Raw genomic sequence first — 17,964 nt, forward strand, 5'->3', positions numbered from 1 at the left:
TAGAAGACAGAGGCAGGTGGGTCTCTGAGATTGAGGCCAGCCTAGTCTACGGATCAAGCCCTGGCCTTAAACTCAGAGCTACACGGATAAACCATGTCTCAAAAAACAAAACAAAACAAAAAACCAGTAATAATAATGTACATAGAAGGTAATTTTAAGAGAGACAGAGAGAGAAAGAGAGAAATAAAGGATGGAATCCAGTTACATCTGCTTAGGGTTACATAACTGTCTAGACTTCAAAACTGTGCTGTTTATACATTATAAGAAACTGCCATACCATTTTATTATTCTGAATATTTTCAACCCTTTTAAAGAAAGTTTGACTGCATAGGGGAAAGAATGCACGTGTACTAGGAACTCTACAATCTAAACTGTCAGCTGGGACCTGTCTTTACTGTGGACTCCCATGGGGATAGAAACAGCAGTAAAAAAATCCCTTCAAACACTATTCTTCATAAATACTTTTGCCTCAAAATTTTATTGTGATATTTCAAGCACATACTTAAGATTGACACATTGTTGTCTAAATTCTACCCACATACATTTTGATGAATCTGCTAACCTAATAAACTTAACTCTTACTCCCAAGAAGTAACACTATGTGGACACTGATTTAAAAATGAACATTCCACAACTTCAAAGGGTGAGACATGCTCTATTAATAGAGCAACTTGGATTCAATGTGCATCCAGGCTGAGAATGCTAATGTGCTCAGCCTCCAGCATAAGCTTCACAAGGCCTCAGGTCAGCCTGAGGTCCCAAAACACCAAAACAGAGAGCACCAACAGACCTGGTTGACTCCAAACTCTGAGATAATGCACTTCTGGCATCAGGACCAGAAAGCAAGTGAAGGGGGTGTTCCCATCCATCTTCACATGCTCTAAGGCTCAGAGACACCAACTTTCCAAAAGGGTCACAGCAACCTCACACCTTCAACAGGTCATCCCTCGAGGAATCTGAAGGATCAATTCCCAAACTCAAAGGCCACAAATTAAAGCCGGAAGTGTGCAAGATGAGCAAGTATACTGGCCACCATCAGGAAGTTAATGACTTAGTAACTGCATAGTGCTTCTGGCACAGAAATGGGAAGACAAAAATTGGGACGGAGTGCTGGTGTCTGCAGAAGATGGAGGAAGAATCATGACCCCTCCAGAGAGCTGAGCACTGCAACACTATTTCAGGAAAATCTTTCTGTTGTTCGAGACAGAGTTGCTCTGTGTAGCCCTAGCTGTCCTGGAACTCACTCTGTAGACCAGGCTGGCCTTAAACTCAGAGATCTGCCTGCCTCTGTCCTCAGTGCCGGGATTAAAGGTGTGCGCCACCACTGCCTGGCACAGTTTCAGGAAAATCTTATCTTTAATTGAGGGCAATAAGAAGTGGGATCTTCAGTCACAGCATTCATAACAGGAAATTCAAGGTCAGAAGATGGCTACATCAGTGAAGCGCTTGCCTTGCAGGGGATGGGATCCCACTGGGTCCTCAGAACTCATACAAAGCTGGGTGTGGTGGTGCATGCCTGTAACCCAGGTGGTGATGAGAGCGAGGCAGAGACGGGAGGGTCCCAGAGCTGGCCTACTTGCAAAGTTCCAGGCTGACAGCACATCCAACAAAAGGTAGAAGTCACGTGAAGAGCACTGCCAAGGCATTGCCTCTGACTTACACAGGCAAAGAGCAGAGAGAGGACAAAAGAGACAGAGACACTAAGAGGACTAATGATCTCAGAAGGGGGCTGGAGAGAAGGCTCAGTAGTTAAAGGCATTTACGGCTTTTGCTACACTGGGTTCCGTTCCCAGCACCACGATTTGTGGCCCAGTTAACTCACACGAACTCATGCGGAGGAAACACACACTCACTTTTAAAAACGAGATCTTACAAGGAAACTTTCTGAACTCAGATCAAAAACTCCACATCCTAGAGGTAAAGAAGATTAGTGAATAAGCACAAAGAGATGCATGTGGTGTACGTCCCATAGAAATTCCATTATGAATGCAGACACTAGATCCCTACGCACACACATGTAAGTTCTGCCTTGGCACATAAACTCTCTGCAACATTATTACTTAACAGCCTCATGTTTCTCAACAATGCAACAGTTTAGTCTGCAGTTTAGGCATGCAGCAGAACCATACCACGGTGGAAATAAATAACTGAACTTAGCCAGACCTGGTGGTCCAGGCTTATAATCCCAGTCACTTGGAAGACTGAGACCAAGTACAATGCCACCTTGGGGAATTTAAAGCATGTCTCAAAATAAAAGATGAAAATAAGGATACAGTTATGTTGTACACTAACTGCCTAGAATGCAGGAGTTCCCATATGGAACCTTGGGAGGGAAGGAAAAGAGGGAGAGAGTCACTGAAGTCACCCAGCAAGAAAAGGGCTACGCTGATATTCACAAGTCTCGTAAAACTGATCAAAGCAGCAAATTAGAACCCCAGCATGGCGACACATGGCATGGCGATGCAGGTCTATAATTACTAATAATTCCAGACAGATCTTCAGAGACTTGGGGGAGAGGAGAGGAGGGACGGCCAGCCCAAGGCCAGCCTGAACTATGTTGTTACACACCTACAATTTCAATACTAAGTAAGGGGCAGGAAGAGGTGGAGGGTCGCTCCAATGCTCCCACTGCACACCAGGGTCAGCCAGGGCTACCCTGCCATACTGACTCAAAACAAGCAAACAGATTAAAAAAAAAGGGGGGGGTGCTGGAACAATTGTTCAGAAGTTACGAGAACCTGCTGCTCTTTACAGACAACAGGGATTCCATTCCCAGCACCCACACAGTGGCTTACAACCACCAGTTTCAAGGGTCCCTCTGATTTAGGTGGACACAGAGCACACAGCAGTTACATACATATGCATGTAGACTATTATACACTGATACATACAAAAATTTTAAAATCAAAGAAAAATGAACTTGTTTTTTGAGTTCGAATTTGTGCTGGTTTGGTGAACTACTGGCCTAACTGATAAAAAGGGATGTCCAAGATTAGCAGGGTTCAGGTTAGCCAAGGTACAGCAAGATTACCCTCTCTTTCTAAAAGTCTCCAGCAGCTATTTAAGAAACAGACTGCCTCTGGGCTCTGGGCGCAGGAAGCACTGAGATAGGACAGGAATCTTGAGTTCCAGAACAGCCTGGGCTATACAACGAACCTCTGCCTCAAAGCTGAGAAAAGGGTTGGGGTATAGCTCAGTTAGTAGACTACCTGCCTCACACACCCACAACCCTGGACCCCAGCACTCAAGAGGCAGAAGAGGTGCTCATCATCAGGCTACACAGGAGTTCACAGCCAGCCAAGGATACAGAATGAAAATGGGAGGGAGGATGAGAAAGAAAAGAAATGACAAGAAAATTACAGAAGCCAGCCTTGATGATCCTTGCCTGTAATCCTTGAACAGGAGTTCAAAGCTAACCTCGGCTACATGTGGTGAGCTGGAAAACGCACGCACGCACGCACGCACACACACACAAAGTAAACATTCTAGTGCTACTGTCTGAATGTGAACTGTCCCCACAGTTGCCCAGCTACCAGCTAACGTTTAGGGAAAGTGTGAACTTTGGGCATGGGGAGAGAATTATGGTTGGTAGGCTCTGGCTGAGAGATGAGTGAGCCACCTTTCACTCCCACTGCCAGGAAGCAGCCACACCTTCCCCACAATGAAACTGTGCATTGAACAAATCCTCCTTCCCCTTCCTGCATCACTAATACTGCATGCTCCATGGTGCTTTCAGAAAAATGTGTTAGCATCAAACTGACAACTCTGGAGAACAAGGACAATAATTACACCAGGACTAACTACTGGTATCAACCAGGATGACTACTGACCAAGAAAATCCAAATTGACAAGCAAATTTAGAGGCACTTCTGTTTGCAACAGAAGCAAAAAGTTATCTCTTTAGATAGCATCACCTAGGGAAGCCCACAGGGAGAAATGGCAGAGATGTCAGCCTATGAGAGTGCCTGCTCCCCAGCTAACATTTAAAACCGCCTGTGGCACAAAGACCATAAGCTTATGAAACCAGAAGACCACAGAGCACATGAGTGCAAATAAAAGTACTTAAAGACCCAGGAAGAGCCTGACATCTCTCCAACTTGAGGCAGAACTGGGAGGACTGCTGTGCCAGACAAGGCTACAGAGTGTGCTGGAAACCAGCCTGAGACCAACCCAGCCTTGAAGAAACAAAATGAGCAGGAGAAAAAACAGTAACTGCATCAAAATGAACAAACCCAGAAATGTCATCCCCGTGGATTTTTTTTGGGAAAAGCCACTGTGTGGTTTGAAGTAAAGGAGTTTCCCCACTGACCAACAGCTACACTCTTGTCTTGTGCATCTGTATGGCGTACACACAATGCTGCAAATGGGACTTGGCACTCTTGTAGCACTGAGCTACCCCCCCCCACCCACCCACCCACCCACCCACACACACACACCCACACACACACCCACACACACACACACACACACGCCCAGGCATACGAAGTCTTTTTAAGAACATGTTCATTAACCCTGTGTATAATGTGTGTGTGACAAACACCTATGGAAGTCAGAGGACAACTGTGAGAGAGAATTCTCTCTTTCCACTACGTTTGACAGACAAGTGCCTTTACCAGCTAAGCTGGCTTTGCTGGCCCACAGGTTCTTAACCAGAGTATATCAGCACTAACTCAAAAGTAGAGCACACACAGGTAACTAGGGCAGGCGTCGTCCTCAATCGCCATGGCTATTTTTCCCACCCATAAGAGATTTGGTCACTAGTCCAACAGGAAAGCCCAGGTCCAATTCCCGTTGGATCAGGTGGTTCAAGGCACCCAGTTTGATCACCTGGAGCACGTCCAAGCTGCAGGATTTCAGAAACTGAACTGATATCAGTCTGAACATGTGTAGAAGAAAACAAACATCTGCATTTGGACAACTTCACTAGTTTTGTGGGATTTTTTCATCTTTAAAAACAAACACAAACAAACACAAGCACACCCACCCACCCACCCACACCCCCAGAAGATCATGGGGGTAACACTGTCACTGTGATGATTGGTCCCATGCAGTCAGTGTCCTGGGAATGTCTACTTAGAAGCTCTGCTGCATACACTCCCTGCCCTGTGTGCTTCACTGACTGCGCAGGCTCACACTCACCCACAGTAGTCAGCACTTCATAGTGTAGCTCTTAAGAGTCTCTCCCGGAGTATTTTCTGTCAACAGTGGCATTTATCCCTCTTCTCCAACTGCTGCCTCCTGCTCTAGTCACTAAGGTGTTGTGCTTTTCTTTAAAGCAAAGTCTTACACTATATAGTGCTGGCTGTCCTAGAACTTGCTATGTAGACTAGGCCAGCCTCCAAGACAAGTTTAACTCAAGAGTCCTGAGCTGCTAAGGTGGCCTCTGAAAAGGTACCCATGACCAGTGGTTAAAACAGGGGTACTAGTTGAGAAATTAACAATGGTCCATTAAGACCAAATATAAGTTACTTTTGGTTGAGTTAGACGTACAAAGCATTTGGAGTATGGGGGAGGGGAGGACTCAGTTGGTAAAAGTGCCTTTTCAAGCGTGAGTTTGATCCCTAGAACCCAAACAGGAAAAAAGCCAGATATACAAGAGGGGGAGGTTTAGACAGGTGAGTCCCTTGGGTTCACTGGCCAACCAGCCTAGCCTTCTCAAAACAAAAGGGTAGACAGCACCTTTAGAAAATGACACGCCTAGTCTCCACACGTGCCCACACACGTAAGTGCACCACAAAAAGAAGAGCATCCACTAAAGAAAGCAACACAAATGGAACTAAGACAAGAAACACAAAGCAGTGTCTCCTACACTGATGGAAAACAGATGTGAACACAAAAAAGGAAAACCAAGTGGGCCCTTTGGTCTCCACACACAAGGACGACTATTTGTTGTCATTTACAAAGGAGAAGTCAACTAGAATTCCATTCTTTACTCATTATTTAATGAGCACCAACTGTATACCAAGCACTGTCTTATGATTCATAGAAAAAAAACAGAGGAGGTTAAGTAAGCATGGTGTGATAGGCTTGTAATCTCTAGCACTTGGAAGGCTGAGACAGGAAGACTGCCCAGTGTTCAAAGCTAAACTGGGCTGCACACTGAGCTTAGGCGGGACCCTGTTGTAATAAGCAGACACTTGCCTTTGATCCCAGCACTTAGAAGGCAGAGGCTGCCTAACAACCTGAGTTCCATCCCTGAACCAAGATAATGGGTGGAGGGAACCATGTTCTGCAGGTTGTTACTTGACCTAAACAGACAAGAGTTATATAATTTAATAAAGATAATAAAAATCTTACCTGATCAGAGAAAAAGTTGAAATGAACATATATACGTTCCACACAAACAGATCTAGAGGCTGTGTTCAGGCATTGAGTACAGCCAAGAACATGGATGATGCCACTGATCAGTTCCAGAACAGTGGTGCCCAGTGTTCATACCAACACTACCCAAGTCCACTGCAAAGAAAACGGAAAGACCTCCACCTAAAGAAACAGGCTACGAGCAGAAATAACAAGATACCAACATTCAAGGCCTTGACCAGCCTCAGGGTGTTGCTGTTGTGAAGATAAGCAAGCAAAGAAAAATTTCAGAAGTTGAACTAGAAGATCAGCAGGTGAAGATACTTTACACTGAACACAGAAAGGGGACACTGAAATTAAGAACCATCCATCTTTTTCTCTCCGGTATTTTTGGAAGGTTCATTTGTAGTCTAGGCAAGCTTGGAACTCAGAATGTAGTTCAGGCTGGTCTCAAACTCACAGCAATACTCCTGCCTCAGCTTCCCAAGTGCTGGAATTATAAGCATGTCACCATGCCTGCCAAAAAAGTAAGTATCTTAGAGGGACAAAAACCAACTTAAAACATTACAAGTCAAAGTTGAAGAGGTTTGAGGGTTGATAAGAATCAAAGATCTGGCTGAGGGGTTAAGAGCACTGGCTGCTCTTCCAGAATAGCCAGAACCCTGGTTTAACCCCAGCACCCACTTGGTAGCTCACAACTATCAGTAACTTCAGTTCACAGGATCTAACCTCACACACATGCAGGCAAAACACCAATGCACATAAAATAAAAATAAATCATTAAAACAAGAAAACCGAAGGCCCTGAACTAGCAGGAATATGGGAGGGATTCACGGGGAACTAGGAAGGATTTTACAAAGTCAAGAGGGCTGCACTGCAAAATCCTGAGCTGAGGGGCCTGGGTCTCCCACACACATCTCTAACCACTTGTTCTGTACCAGGAGTGTTAAGGAGTATACACTTAGGCTCTTCATAAAATTTCAGAACCCAAAGACAACAAAATATTAGTTTCCAAGGATTGATATAACATATCAGTAAAACTGGAAACTAGAGTGAAATAGAATACATCCCTCAAAATTCCAAGGAAACAAACTTAATTCTTTGAACTCTGCTAAGAGTTGAGTCTCAGTCACTGCCTGTGAATCTGTGTAGTTTTCTCAGCAAATTTCTGAAAATTGAGCAAAAAGGTGTGAGCAAATCAAGGGAGGGGAAAATAGAGTCCAACTAGTTGAACAAGCCTCCTGCAATGACAGCCATGGCTGTGTCTGGTATGACTCTAAAGCCACAAGTCTAAGGAGTCCAGAATGGGAACACAAAGAACTCTTGGTGGTGTTCAAGGAAGGCAAAAGTAACAGAAATATAAATTAAGGGGAGGAGATTAATAACTCTAAAGAAAATGTAAAAACTGCTTAGAAAAATCAGCTATCGGAAAAACCCAAATAGTCCCAATAATGTAAAAAACAAAAGAAATATTCAGTAATTATTCTAGGAGGATCACGGAAGGTGTGTGTGGGGGGGGGTGAGGAAAACTAAACAGCAGTATAACATATTTTATGAATACAATTTTAGGAGGTTTATAAGGGTGCGCTGGTGGGGGAGATGGTCCACTTAGTAAAATGGCTACCACCCAAAGCTTACATACAAAGCCGGATGTGGGGGTAGCAACTGCAATTCTAGTACTGGGCCAAGGTGCTACAGGAGTCTTAGGGCTCCAGAAAGACACAGAGCTCGCCTTGAAAAATCGATCGATGCTACCTCCAACCCAGACAGACAGACAGACAGACAGACAGACAGGCACACACGCACGCACGCACGCACGCACGCACGCACGCACGCACAGACACAGACACAGACACGCGCGCGCGCGGGCTGGAAAGGATCAGAAGGGTCTGCCTAGAGAGAATGCAAGCCAAAGGAAATCCAATGCTTTTACTGTTGTCTTTACAAAAAGGACTGAGGGCCTTTCTAAATTGACATGTAACTCCCTTCAAATTAAATTTTACACTATTAGTTTATAAATAAAACTATGGGAAAGGAGTATCTTGAAACTACTCTCTTCAGCAGAGCCAGCTGTGTCCTCCTGTGTACACTCCCTTTCTTCAGTGCTTTGACTCTGTCCCAGGGTCAGTGAGTGTTACCTCTATAGCTAAAAACATATACTTTGGATTTGCCATGAAGCCTGCCCACCTACATGGAGGAAAATAACCAACTTTCCACATGCCGTGACCTCCACATACACACAATGGCAAAATATCCGTGTACACACAGACACATCAGGTCAGTTCCACAAAGTAGAAGGTAAGTGAGGGCAGTGTCATAAATGCAAAACAAGTCCATTCTTCTTTACAAAAAAAAGCCCATCTACTCTTGTCCCACCTCTCTGCTGGCTGGGCCGGGGTCCTCTTCCAAGGCAGCTCCATACGACGACCCCTGCAGGGGAGCCAGCAACTTGACTCTGTCAGTACAACATTCTAAAAATCCGATCTACTCGAGTCCCAAGTCAAGAGTCTGTAGTTAAGCTTTCTTATGTCTCAAAAAGTGCACCTCTCAACTAGGCATCAAAGTGACAGAGAATTGGCAGGAAATTCAAGGTCATCCTCAGCTACGTGAAGGAGGCAGAATACCAGACTAGCCTGGGGTAATCACATAGCCTTGCCTCAAACAAACAGCACCTCTTTTTAAATATACTTGATCACACAAACTTAAAACAAATAAAAGAAAACCTCCTCAATGTAAACAATTACAAGAGGGAAGATTTAACCAAATGCCCCCTTCATTCACCAGGTCAGGACCCAGCAGAACTGACCCATGTGTCTGTCACGGGTAGACTCACGTTACCCCATGAGACACAGAGAAGCACATGGTGATAGATGAGGCAGCAGCACTTGGTGGGTGAAACTAGCATTGTACGGCTATGTCAGTGTGCTTTATCCTGCTAATCTGAAACACTACTCAGAGAACAGCTTATCATTTGGTTCGTGAATAATTATGGCTCCTGCTAACAGCCTGGTCATGACAGAACTACCTCCCTAGCCTAGCCAGAATTTAGAGGGAAGTAGAGGAAAACCCTTCTGGGCTTGCTTTTGGAAGAGGTGAGTGCTCACATAAAGAGCTGTGCTTCTGAGGTAGCCACAGCTGTTCCCAGGAAACCTGGGCTGAGGTACTGCAGCAAGCAAAACCACTTGGGTGACCATAAAGTCACCCAAGTCCTTTCATGCCTGGATTCTGAGGAAAGGGCTGCATCACTTTGTGATCACAGGAGGCTCTTCTGTAAGCTACTCAGTCATCACTAGACTTCCAAGCTGTAAGTAATGCTATCACAGGCAGTAGGAAATTAAGTTTGAATCTTCGTCATAATTGACTTTATGAATTACTTCATTTTGATTTGTCCTATGATTTAAAATTCCAACATACTGGTGACTGGTTAATAGCTAACCTCTACCCCAAAGCCTTAAGGCAGAAGATCAGGGGTGGGTAGAACAGAACAGTTAGGGTCTGATTTTCATTCTTTCCTCTAACTACAAAATAATTGGTTATTTTTCTACATTACTAAAAGGAAGGATTTCAAGGCCAGGAAGTGCTTCTTCTAAAAGAGCACATAACAGATAGAATCAAACTAAAGTACTTATACTTAACATTCATGAAGTACACTCATGAGGCAGGTACATTCTAAGTTGGTATGTGGCTAAGCTAAATGCTGAGTAACTCCAAAAAAATCGGAGAAAATAACCTTTTGAAATGATGGAAGAAGATACTCTAGTAACTTTCACATACTTTTTAAAAAGTCATTCAAACCCACAAGCTATTTGCCTTTTTTTTTTCTATCTTTTCTTTCTCTCTTTTTCAGAGCAGGGGTGATTTTTTTGAGACAGGGTCTCTATGCAGCCTGCTTGGTCTGGAACTTGCTATGTAAACCAGTGGGCCCCAAACTCAAAGACATTCACCTGCTTCTGTGGGAATTAAAGGTGTGCACAGCCACAGCTGGTCCCCATTACTCTGTTCATGAGAGATAGGACAGACACACAGACACCAAATGAGGCACATTTGCAGGTTAGACAACTCTGGGGAGATGGTCCTCTTCCTACCATAGGATCTGGAGATTAAAGCAGGTCATTAGTTTGCTGAACAGGGTTTAACTCACCAAGCCATCTCACTGGCTTACTGGAGCCTCCTATCCCAGCCCATCCTAAGTGGTATAGAAAGTTAATAGAGCAAACCCAGGGCCTTGTGTTTGCTATGCCAGAACTTCATTCCCACCCCATAAAATACTCTACTTTTAAATAAACCACAGCCCTAAGAACTCGAATCTCAAAGACTAAAAACTCTAGAACTGGCTCTATTCAGAAAATGACAAATGAATACATCCCAAAACATCCCCACAGAAAACTTTTTTTTTTTTGGTTTTTCGAGACAGGGTTTCTCTGTGTAGCTTTGGAGCCTATCCTGGCACTTGCTCTGGAGACCAGGCTGGCCTCGAACTCACTGAGATCCGCCTGCCTCTGCCTCCCAAGTGCTGGGATTAAAGGTGTGCACCACCAACGCCCAGCCAGAAAATGCTTTAAAACTGTTAGAACATTATTAAAACAATGTATACCTACAAATGTATTAAATCACTAGATCACATTTGATACACCAAATTATAATGCCTACATGGTAATAGTTTACAATAAGTTCTTTGTACTTGGAAAAGGTTACAAGGTACCAGATTCAATAAAATAAACCTAAGTAGAAGCACTCCTTGTAACCAAAGATATTACGAACACTAATTCAGGAAGTTATTCAGCAGCCTATAAAAGAAATAGGAAGTTGTTGACCAACTACTTGAAGAACTATTTCCTGCAGGAAAACCTGCAGAAGTGCTGAGGTATAAAGAGAATTGATTCTTTTAAAATAAAAACTCAAAATGCTGTGGTGAAATTGGTTTCAAACATTAAGTTTGGTGACAAAGATATGGCATCTCCAGTGACTAAGGCTTTTTTTTAGTACAGCATACTCTCTAGAGTCTGGGTCCCTGTCCGGGACAGAGGTGCTTGTACTGCAAATACCACCACCACCACCACCTCCCCACCCCACCCCCAGCCCCGGTCATTTGCCAATATAAAGTTCAAGGCTCTAGAGCTCACTGGCTTAAGGACAGGCTTTAACACCAACCATGGTAATTAGGTGGCCTTGAAAGTGGAGGATGGGCCAATAGACTTCAACACTCATTTGAGGTCACAAGGCAACAATTAGCTGTCCCCAAAGTCACTAATTCTCCCAGATCTCTCAAGTTACAACACCTTGACAACTTGGACCATTTGTGGTCAGAATTCCACGCCCCCCCCCCATGTATAAATCTCAAGAAATGACATACTTTGTCCCAGTAAATACCTAAAAAGATGAATGGAAGGTTTAGTTTTCATGCTGGCATGAGCTAGAATTCAGAAACTAGTTCAGATCTTCCTTCCACGACTGGCTGGCATCCTTTTGAAAGGTTTTTGTTACAGTTATGTATTTATGCACCTGTGTGTGCATATCAAATGTGGACGCACCACAGTTCTGAGTTTGTAATGTGTGAGGACAATCTGAGGAGTCAGTTCTCCCCTTTCATCATGCGGTTCCTGGGGCTCACACTAAAACTGTAAGCTATATTCAGGACCTCACACGAGATGGGAAGAGAAATAGATTCTAAAAACTAAGATAAAAATAAATTTTGACACAATAGCTACTTGGCATCAAAGCTTAGTTTACCATCATCATCTCTGACTCAGTGAGGGCAGATATTAATTTCATTCATCTGTTTGGTGCACAACAGCTCTTTCTCTTTATGGTAACTACACAGTACACAACAGCAGGGGGAAGCCAGCAATGGAGAGAAAGTTCTGTTTCACATCACTTCTCCAAACCGCATATTGTTCATAAGGCGTTTCCTCTTCAGAAAAAGCAACTTCATAAGACTACCCACCTCCTACATTCAGTTCTCCACAGGATCTTTACCACACCCAGTGACTCAGCTCACCTGCTGTGAGGGCTCAAGTCACCCCTCAGGGGTGGGTGACCTTCTAGGAGCATGATGTGGAAAAGCTTACAGAACCCTAACCCTCATTCATCATAGAAGCCGCCCCAACTTCCATGGGCAGCCTCAAAATCAATACTGTATTCTCAGACCCTGCCAGCATTTGCTTCCTAGGCCAAGTTTCCTCAATCCTCCTATGGCAAGTCTTAGTTTGGTGTGGTTTACCATCTTCCTAGCCCCCACGAAAAATAGGTGAGAATGCTAAGCTGGGGTGGAGCTAGTGTGGAGCACCCCTCCTCAAACCTACATACCCAGCAGTTACTTGCCATAGGAAGAATTATAGAAAAAAAAAAATTAAGAGAATCTACAAAGAGGCTTATTTCAGCTCAGAAAAGATCACTCCCTCAAATAATGAAGATGCAAACAGATGTCACCAACAAGCAATTTTAAGAAAACACAAAAGAGTAAAAGCAGCATAAATGTTGCTCTTTAACCTTCGGCTCACAACCACAGCCACAACTGAAGGCCTGCAGGCTATTAAGCTGTTTAACATCACCCCAGGTCACCACAGGACACAGCAGGGAGGCAGTCAGGACTCCAAGTCTTTCTTTTCCTCCCTAACAACCTGGTTTGTTTCCCCTCCCTTCTCCTTCAGGACACACAGCCCCCCTCTCCCAACCATCTACTTTGGAAGTCTGCTTAGAGAATAAATGATCTCGCTCTGGTGGATGAGTTTGCCAGGCTTATATGTACTTTCCAGTCTCAGGCTCTTTATTGTTCTCCTTGAAACCTGACCCCTTGAAATGAGTACCAGAACACCAGAAAATGTTTTTGTTGTTGTTGTTGTTGTTGTTGTTTTTAAAGCCTTACAGGAAAAAATGGCAACAAAACAAAAAACAAGGTGTGTTGGGGGCGGGGGGGGGGGGGGGGTTAGAGGCTTTCCAAGATCAAGATCAAATCTCTTCCCTTGTCCTCCTGAACTGCAATGTCACAAAACTCTGTATCCTTACTATAAAGCAGTAACTCAAGCCTTTAATCCCAGCACTTGGGAGGCAGAGGCATGCAGATCTAAGTTGGAGGCCAGCCTGGTCTACAGAGCAAGTTCCAGGACAGCCAGGGATACAGAGAAACCCTGTCTCAAAAAGCAAATACACACAAAGTAGCAACCCACCCAAGACAATCAACTGAAAATACAGACCGGGTAGGGGTGGGGGGTGCGGGGTGTAGCTCACAAACAAAACAAGGTTGTTACTGGTGTTCTCTGATCCAATAAATGAGGCTGCATTTACTTGAGACATCTAAACAGATCTGCATCAAAATGAGCATTGTTCTTCACATCAGCATCTCAGCCCAATTAACCAACTCAAAGAGCAGAACAATCCACAGTCTGTAACAACCAGTCTGAGACAGTTTGCACTCTAAATTCAAACAAGCCCTAGAAAATTAGATCTACCTCCAACTTCAAAATTTGAGGGGATAAAATTCTATTTTGTCCTTTTCAGATGGGTGTTATTTTGCCATTTTGTTAAAAACAAAAAGACTGGGCTGAGGGATACCCAGTGGGCTTGCTTCCATTTCCCAGAGAAGGTACAGCCTGAAAAGTGTGCATGACTGGAGGCCAAACTTAACAACTGGTGTTTTCTTCTCATTTTGAGGGAAAAAGCTGTTTAATGGCATCAAAAGGCAGCTTTAACTGATTGTTGTTTCACAAGGAGTATTGTAGAGTCACCTCTTCCCCAAGTCCTACTTATTTCCTTCTCTGTCAATTATTTATTTGGTAAGAATATACAAGGTCCTTGGTTCAAAACTCAAGACATATGAGTATATGCAGGGGGAGAGGCGGGCAAGGGACAACACACACACAGAAAATATAACCAGTGTCAGTCTTGCTATTTAAAATTTAAATTTTTCATGGCATTCTGTTTTGTGCCAGGCTAATTAACAAATCTGGCACAAACTCAAAATGAGATTACCCCATATTGCCACAAAAGTTTGCAAAAAGGCTCTGAGCCAAGAATAAATAGGCTTTCAAGATGACCAACACTAAAGCGGACACTCCCATATATAAAAATGGAGGACTGGGGGGGTGCCGTTCAATGGCAAAGTATGATTGTTAACCGATAAGGCCGAGTTCCATCTTTAGCACCAGCAAAGTGCCATTCCTGCACTGCCACCTCCCAGGGTTACCTTCACTTACTTTAAGAAGTATCTCTGACCAGACGATGTCTTGGCCATCTCCCAGCCTGCAGGCAGGGGTACATCATCAGGGATCTCAAAGGAAGACTGTCGGAGATGCTGTGCTGCAGGGGTGGCTGCAGGACCAGACACCACAGTAGGGGTGAGAGTCCCAGGAGAAACGGCTCCCAGCTGCAGGGATGCTGGAGAGGAGTGAGCCCGAACGTGCTGTGGAGTCAGAGCTCCTGCAGTGCCTGCATCAGTACTAGCCTATTAGGAAGAATAAAATGAAAATTTACACGACTGAGACAATAGCACCTACCCCCTATTTCCTAGGTAGAATCTCATGGCAAGCATATATTTAAATATCAAAAGCAAACTTTAATGTTCAATTTTGACACTAAGGAACACAGGTGTCCAAATGGACCACTTTTAAATTACGAAAATTTAATATGCACTATAAATGTTATTTTACTGAGTCCATCTGAATGAAAGTCTACCTCCCAGACACTGTGAAAACAGTAAATACTTGTCATTAAAACCCGTTTTCAAAAAAATTAGGGCAAGAGCTGTTATTTGGTGGCAGAGAACATGTTTGTTCTATACACACCAAAATAAATAAATCAGTTCATTTCACAGCAGTATGGTTGCTTTTCAAAGTCCTAGAACAAAACCCAGGGAATTACTATGCACTTTTCCCATACTTTGTTTTAAATAACTAATGCCCTCATCTGTCACTTTTTGACTGTAAATTAATAAATCAACCATATAAATTATAGACTCTTAATGAATTCAAAGGCTCAGAACTGTACCAATGCTAAAAACTACCTAATGAAGAGAACAAGGTAGCCCTCTTTGTGCCTACAATTATAACTTAAGGATCTATACACATTAACAGCAAGGGAAGGAAAAAGAAAAACCTGCAGAGACCCCAAACATTCGAATTTGGGTTTAACCAGATTAGTGTTAGACAAAGTATCAGAAGTGAACTTGTCTTCATTTCTGTAAATCAGTTTTTCCATGCCAGAAGCATGTAGGGGTATAGGAATTCTCAGGCAGGAACCTTAGACAACTATTTACAACTGAGACCCATACTATTCATAATCTAATCCTTTTATTATAATTAGGGTTTATCAAAAACGTTTAGTTTCCTAGATTCATGAGCATAAGGAAACTGAAAGGACCCAGCAGTCACTTAAAGCTCCACAGCAAAGACAGGGGCATTTCTGAGTTTCTGATCAGATTAAATTTAGGGCTAGGAAATCATTAGCACACAGAAAAGGTAAATTTCTTGATACACAGCTAGCTCTCTTAAAATGCTCATCAGAAGGCAAATCTACCCCACAAACGGCCGGGTGGAAGTCGGATATTACAAGTATACTTCTCCGTGGTCGTTCCTACAAAATGGAGCATTCAATCTGAGCGTTCCTTCAAAGTTTCCGCGGCCGTTCAAGATTGCACGCCAACATGCATTTAGCTCAGCGAGTCCAGAAACCCACTAGTGGGGGAGGGGATAATGAATAGTACCTAAGTCTACTGTTGTAACAAATTAAGTGTTTAGGCTAGAGGCTAAATAACCTTTCCTTCCTCCTTAACTCGGCTTTTTGTAGCGAGGTTAATCGAGCTTTTCGGAGCTCCAAAACCCTGTTCTGCTGCAGGCCTGCCTAGGAGGGGGGTTGGAGTGGGGGCGGCAACTCTCTTTCCACTCAAGTTACAGCCCGAGTGGGCTAACGATGGCAGTGTTTGGAAAACCAATTAAGTTTTGGGCAAAGTTCCTACGCTGGTTTAGCCTAAAGCAAGGTCTTTAAAAATTAAGTAATTAAATGGAGAAGGGGGTGGGGGGGGCGACACTAAAGAAATCTACCAGGACCTATCGGAATGTTAATACTTTGAAACGTTTTCACTTCTGTGTAGGATCCAGTTGGGAAAACAACCAGGCGTCGTGGATGTGGTTATAAGCAGCCATGTTCACATCCGCAGTCAGTTAAAAAGCAATGGCGAGCCTGGAATTAGTCATTGCTTCCCAAACATTACCTTTAATCACAGTTGAGCCAGGCAGGACTCTGCCTATGAGTCAACCTGCAACGCTCTATCAAAGGCCGGCGGAGAGCCTCTGCGCCCAGAGCGCAGCCGAGTTCCTGCGCAATGCCCAGATGTGGCCAATTTAAAAGCTCTCGGGCCGAACGCTAAATAATAGGTTACGATCGGGCAAGCGACACGTGAGCCCACCGAGTGTGAAAAGATCCCTCCCGCCGGAGTTCCAGGGCACGGCGGGGGCGAGCGGGGGCCGGGGAGCTCGAAGCCTGCACTCGGTCGGTCGGTCGGTCGTACGGCGCCTGGGCCGAGAGCAGAGGCTTCGGCGAGCGGGAGGGGGAGGGGACCGAGAGAAGGAACCAGAAACTCAATGGACCGGTTCAACCCCCACCCCTCACCAACTCGGGAAAACAAGGGGACGGTAAACGCGGCGCCACGGGACAGGGGAGGCCGGGTGTCCCCGGACTGGGGTCCCGCACCAGATGCCGCCCCCCTTCTTCCCCCGTCCCCTCCCCTCCTGTCCCGTCCCCTCCCCCTCCCCGCCGAAGCGAAGGTGCGGAACGGAGGCGCGCGCATTGTGCAGCCCCCCGCGGCCGCCGACTCCGGGAAATCCAACCCCAGTCCCGCACCCCGCGCGTCCCCGGGCCCCCGCGGCGCCGCTACCTGTCGCGAGTGGGACTTGGGCTCGGGCGGCTTGAAGAAGGAGTCGGGCAGCTTGCGCAGCCGCATGGGCACGGTCTGCGGCACGTTGGCCGTCTTGGGGTTCATGACGGCGTTGAAGAGCGCCTCCAGGTCGGTCTCCGAGTCTCCGCGGACGTGCACGACTTGGTGGCCGGCCGGGGGCGCGGGCGGGGCCGCGGGGGTCCCTGACGGCGGCGCGGGCGCGGACGGCGGCACGGGGCCTTGCGGGGCCGGCTGGGGCGGCGGCTGCTGCGCGGGCTCCATGGCTGCGGCCTCGCTCGACGCTCGCCCGGGGAGCTGCGCTCAGGCTCGGGGGGCTGCGCCGCGCGCCCGCATCGCCCTGCACCCTGTGCCCGAGGCCGCCGAACCCTCCCTGCCCTCCCCGGGCTCCTTCGTCCTCCCTTTCTTCGCCCCGACCGCGGCGGCGTCCCGACTGAGACAGAAACTTCGGCTCCAGACGCCCAAACTAAAAAGTTGCGCGGAGCGCCCGCCCGCGCGCCTCGCGGGCTCCGCCTCCTCGTCGCTCTTCCTTCCTCTGCGCGCCCGCCCGCACCGAATCCGCGGCCCGCGGCCCCCGGGGAAACTTTCCCTGCGCGTCGCTACATTCCTGCAGACTCCCGACCGCACGTGACCCGGAGGCTGCGGCGCTGCGTGCGCACCGGCCGGCCTGGAGCTGCGCGTCCGCGGCCACGGCCAGGCCGCGACGAGGGACAGCCGCGTGGGCAGGCTGCTTGGAGAGCCGTCCTATTCACCCGCACTGATTTTAGTCGAGTCTGCGT

At 45.9% G+C, this 17,964-nt stretch overlaps 1 protein-coding gene across 4 annotated transcripts in view; it reads right to left on the reverse strand.

Annotated features, from left to right (window-relative positions):
* Positions 1 to 17,623, reverse strand: part of Yap1 (Yes1 associated transcriptional regulator) — an 83,297-nt gene extending 65,674 nt beyond the window's left edge. For all 4 annotated transcript variants that reach the window (XM_027415168.2, XM_027415166.2, XM_027415167.2 and 1 more), the window contains exons 1-2: positions 17,168 to 17,623; positions 14,493 to 14,740 (exon numbers count right to left, since the gene is read on the reverse strand). In XM_027415168.2, coding sequence (XP_027270969.1) covers positions 14,493 to 14,740; positions 17,168 to 17,449 — 530 coding nt within the window. In that variant the 5' untranslated portion in view covers positions 17,450 to 17,623. The remainder of the gene's footprint in view (positions 1 to 14,492; positions 14,741 to 17,167) is intronic.
* Positions 17,624 to 17,964: the final 341 nt, after the last annotated feature.

This window comes from Cricetulus griseus, chromosome 4 (assembly GCF_003668045.3).
Source record: "Cricetulus griseus strain 17A/GY chromosome 4, alternate assembly CriGri-PICRH-1.0, whole genome shotgun sequence".
NCBI classification, from domain to species: domain Eukaryota; kingdom Metazoa; phylum Chordata; class Mammalia; order Rodentia; family Cricetidae; genus Cricetulus; species Cricetulus griseus.